Here is a 4309-nt window from a genome sequence, read left to right as displayed (position 1 = left end):
TCCCCTAGTGCACCGCAGCCGCCCCCTCCCTAGCGCCAGCACGTCGTATTCCCAGTGACCCGCAACCCAGGCGCGCCGCATCCCCAGTGACCTACAACCCCGGCGCGCCGCATCCCCGGCGACCCCTAGCCCCAGCGCGCCCCTTCCCCGGTGCCTCCGATCCCCACCCGCCACCGTCGCTCCTCCGGTCCGGCGAGACCAGCACTGCCCTCGACTCTACAACACATCTCCGCTCCTATCGCATCTCAGGTCAGCTCCGCAGGCCTCCCTCCTTCTGTCGTTCCTCCCAGCCCCCTCATCTCTTTCGAGGTGCTCGGCTCGCTGCCTCGTACTTGACCTTCCCGCTCCTCCACCCCTGTACCGCCGCTCCCTCCTGCTGTCCTCACCCACAAGCTCGGTCCCTTGACAGAAATTGTTGTATCCTACCGGTGCTACTTCTCCGACGAGGTCATTGTGTTGCATATGCGCTGGCAAACAACATCGTCTCTGGTTTTGTTTCCCTTAACAATCGGTAAGACATGAAATTCTTCAGTGCTAGCTCGATGAAAGAAACAACAACAATTCACTAATCTAAAAAAATCACATTTTTTGACGCACGCCAAGTGTTTGCTACAATGTCTCAGTGCACTGGACTACTAGCTTTGCTCTGTTCATCGTTTATTTGTAGCTAACTTGTGCTTGAAAATTGCTAGAGACGGCATGCTCCACTTGGCTTCAAATGCACCGTGGGCCTGCTCCACTTGGCTTCCACAGCACCACCGGCAGACAAGCCCGGATGCCATCGTCCGAACTGCCACACCGCCCAGCCGCAACGCTCCTCCAGCCACCATCCGGCGGCGCACGGTGCTCCAAGTACGTCCTGTGGATGCCTCCTCCTCTTGCCTACTCTTTGCGAAGCGCACGACCGTCTCCCTTCTGCCCCATCCATCCAGGTATGGTACTCACACCAGTTCAAGTAGTGATGTTGCGACAAGTACAGCTCCTCCCCTGTCAAGCTTAGTGAGCCAAAAAGGAGCATATTGATGGATGATTGCTAGCTCGCTTCATCATCGGCTGAAATGCGTATGTATATGACTCGTGCTATGTTTAGCAAGTTGCTGCCGGATGCCTATTCAATTCTCTACTGGTTTGATGTCTAAAACCTTTTGTACAATTTGTGCTTTTGCTTTTTGGATGCTTTTTTTGAAATGAAAATTACAATTGAAGGAAGATTGAGGTTTAAAGTTTAGAGACATTTTGAATAAAAGTTTTGGTAGTGTAGTAGCAGAAAAACATAGGGGCAGGTCTTGTAGTTTTGAACTTTTGGATGTGTATGTCAATTTTCAGTAAAGTAGCTTTTCAAATCAAAATGATGTACCTTTAGTAGCTATATTGCTCAGTTCATGTGCAACCATTGGAGGAGTTCGAAAAATCAGAACTCGTCCATTTCCATAAATCTCTAAGTTTCATGTGTGTGCTGCTACAAATCTGAAATATTTTTCCAATCATACTAGTACTGATGCAACCACCTAAAAAAGTTGAAGAAAAAATTGAAGAAAAATTATGTAAGTTTGGTGTGTGTGCTGCTACAAATCTAAACTTCTTGTCTAGTCTACAAATCTAAGTTCGGTGTCAACATTGCACGTCTGCAGTTCGATGTGATTTGGTTGGGTAGGAAGGGAGAATTAGTAGGGACAGTACGGGGATGGCCAACGATAAACCTGCTGCTGACATGCTCTATAGAGATTTTATGCCAGCAAGGTGTTTGTGTTAAAATGTCTGAAAAGCGAAAAAAATCACCGCTGAATTCTATTTTGTGCTGAGCATTTCTCTGAACATAAGGTGTTTTCCCCCAATTGTTCTGGTTGACCTTATGCTTGCAGCCCAGTAGGACTTATTCTGATGCTCTGGTTGACCTTATGCTTGCAGCTGAGTGTACTTATTCTGATACTCTGGTTGACCTTATGCTTGCAGCTGAGTTGGACTTCCTCCTATTCAAATGCTTGCAACTTTCAATTATGTTTTGTTCTAAGCTACTTGCTGTAAAGTAGTATATGTGCTAGGATTTCAGTACAGCTTCCAAAATAAAATGTGGTTCAAGTTCTCAAATTGTTTAGAAGAAGATAGGACAGGAAGTCTTGAATGGAAAGCTCATATGAGTGTGAATGGTTTGAGTAAATTGTTGAAGATTAGATAGGAGTGAAAAAACAAAAGGTATATAAGTGATGCTAAAAACTGAGATGTAAAATTTAACATTCTATTATTTCTGTTCTTTTATTTTCTTTTAGTTTTCGTGTCTGAATTTGTGGATATATGAGCAGGCCCCAATATTTATTTCTTCAGTTCTCTTCCGCCGTCAGGTCGCACCCTCTTCCTTCTGCAGGCCACCACCTCCTGCTTCTGCAGGCCGTGCCACATCCCCCCACCCGCAGCGGACAGGCCGTTCACCGCCGGCACCATAGTCCGTTCACTACCGACAGCCGAGGCCGTTCAACGATGCAACGACGAGGTCTGGTCTTCCCCCTTCCTCTTTACATGTAGTATATTCTACAAAATATGAGATGCTCTCAACTGAATAAAGAGTGTGTCATGCAAGTTCAGGTATTACTGCTGCACGAGTTCAAAAATCTCAACAAACCGAGCTCAAACCAAATTTCAGGAATTGTTTCCTTCATAAATTAGTTTACTTTTTGGTTAATTTGTTGTTCTGGACAGTATAGATGTATTACTGAAGCAGTTCCATAAAATGTCATTGTGTTAAAAGATGCACAAACTATTGTGTTTTTTGGTACCTCACGGCAGTGTGTAGCCCTTGTATGCCTTCTAAATACTGATCCATGTTGTTCTTTGGTACTTGTCTCCAGTACTAGTTTGGAAGGCCAGGAAGTTCTACTTCTGGCATAAGCCAACGGAGCATCGGTCGAAGAAGGCCGATGCGCCTCGTGCCAGCTCCGGGCATCGCCGGAGGCCCTATCTGTTCTTCCACCCCCCCGGTGCACTCACCGTCGAGCCTATCCATGCACAGCTCTAGTATTTATGAGCTTCAGGCTTGTCGTTGTTCATGCAGATTAATTCTTTGTTAATTGCTATTGCACATTCAGTAAATGTAGCCTTTGTATTCTCAGTGAAGTTTTATTGTGAAGATGTTTTAATGCACACCGAAACCAGATTGTCTGCTGCTACATGCGCATCATATGTGTATTTTTCCATCGAGAAACCTCATCATATGTAAATGTCTTCTAACTCTAGATTTTGATGATGCAAAGTTGTATCCGTGTACACATTTTTTATTTCTATTGCTCTTGGTTCAAATGACCAATTGCTATATGTTCCTATGTGTGTTAGAGAACAATAGTGTTTGGCCGGGTCAAGCTTTGCACTAGTGGAAATTTTTTTGTACCCTTGTGCGAAAGCACTTTATTTTCTGATGATTATTATTATTGTCATGTGGGTGTGGTTGAACATTTGTTGTGCAGGAAATAGGCCTGTGATTTTTGTGTTGCGGTGGGTGCTATGGATAATATGAAAATGTGCAGTTTGTGTGGTGTATATGTAATTCATCTATGAAAATGTGCAACTGTTGTGGTGTATATGTCATTCATGTATAGTGTATTATATGTGCGGAAAATTTTCTGTCTATGATGATATGATTGTTACTTCTTCAAAGAAGGTATACATGACCGTTTGTTGTGCATGCAAGAATGAAAGAAATGGTTTACATAAAAAACAATTAATCAGTACAAATTAAAAACAATGATCAGTTCAAAATGAAAAAAATGGTTAGTTTGAATTTAAAAATCAGTTTGAAGTAAAAGCGATGATTAGATTAAATTCTAAAAAATGAATGATTAGTTCAAATTAAAGAGAATAATCAGTTTGGGTTGAAAAAGTTGGGTGAATGTCCTACTATTTGCTAGCTTTGGCATTGTAAAAGCACAGTAAGTTCATAATTAAAAAAAAGTTGTAAGTTCAACATGACATCCTAGATGAGGTTGGGAAAAAAGCTCAAACAAAAAGAAACCCACGGAAAATTAAATGGTAAAAAGTTCAAGTAGTAAATTGAGAGAAGTCCAAAGCACCGTTGCAAAAAAATGTTGAGTTAAAAAAAGACACACAAAACTTTTCTTTTTGAAGAAAATGTCATTCAGTTCAACGACAGCCACCCCAGTTCGGGAGTAGTAAGTACCTCAGTACGAGTTAAAAACGGCGGTCCGTTCGGAATAAAATAAATGGCAGAAATTCAAATTGTAAAAATTCAAGCAAAAAAAGAAACCCCATGACAATCCTGCTTAGTAAGTACCTCAGTACAAGTCGTAAAATGAGAGAAGTT

General features: G+C 42.5%; 1 protein-coding gene across 5 annotated transcripts; it reads left to right on the top strand.

Annotated features, from left to right (window-relative positions):
* The first annotated feature begins 6 nt into the window (after positions 1-6).
* On the top strand, positions 7-3306 carry LOC119364713. 5 transcript variants are annotated; one of them, XM_037630217.1, is made up of 5 exons: positions 7-249; positions 410-511; positions 693-932; positions 2301-2488; positions 2844-3306. In XM_037630217.1, the coding sequence occupies exons 2-5, from the start codon at positions 463-465 to the stop codon at positions 2847-2849; spliced, it is 483 nt and encodes a 160-aa protein (XP_037486114.1). In that variant the 5' UTR covers positions 7-249; positions 410-462; the 3' UTR covers positions 2850-3306. The 5 variants fall into 5 exon arrangements, with proteins under 5 accessions (XP_037486114.1, XP_037486112.1, XP_037486115.1 ...); XM_037630215.1 differs by lacking the exon at positions 410-511; XM_037630218.1 differs by having other exon boundaries at positions 7-511; positions 695-932; positions 2323-2488.
* The last annotated feature ends 1003 nt before the right edge of the window (positions 3307-4309 follow it).

The sequence above is a fragment of the Triticum dicoccoides genome, chromosome 2B (assembly GCF_002162155.2).
Source record: "Triticum dicoccoides isolate Atlit2015 ecotype Zavitan chromosome 2B, WEW_v2.0, whole genome shotgun sequence".
In the NCBI taxonomy this organism is placed as follows: domain Eukaryota; kingdom Viridiplantae; phylum Streptophyta; class Magnoliopsida; order Poales; family Poaceae; genus Triticum; species Triticum dicoccoides.
Note: the sequence above shows the minus strand (reverse complement) of the source record. Positions and strands in the feature narration are given on the sequence as shown.

Bases quoted from the DNA above. Each gene is read 5' to 3' on its own strand.
- LOC119364713 (XM_037630215.1), top strand. From the start codon at position 700: ATGCTCCACTTGGCTTCAAATGCACCGTGGGCCTGCTCCACTTGGCTT. The intron at 933-2,300 runs GTATGGTACTCA...ATATATGAGCAG, and splicing joins CTTCTGCCCCATCCATCCAG to GCCCCAATATTTATTTCTTC. The intron at 2,489-2,843 runs GTCTGGTCTTCC...ACTTGTCTCCAG, and splicing joins TTCAACGATGCAACGACGAG to TACTAGTTTGGAAGGCCAGG.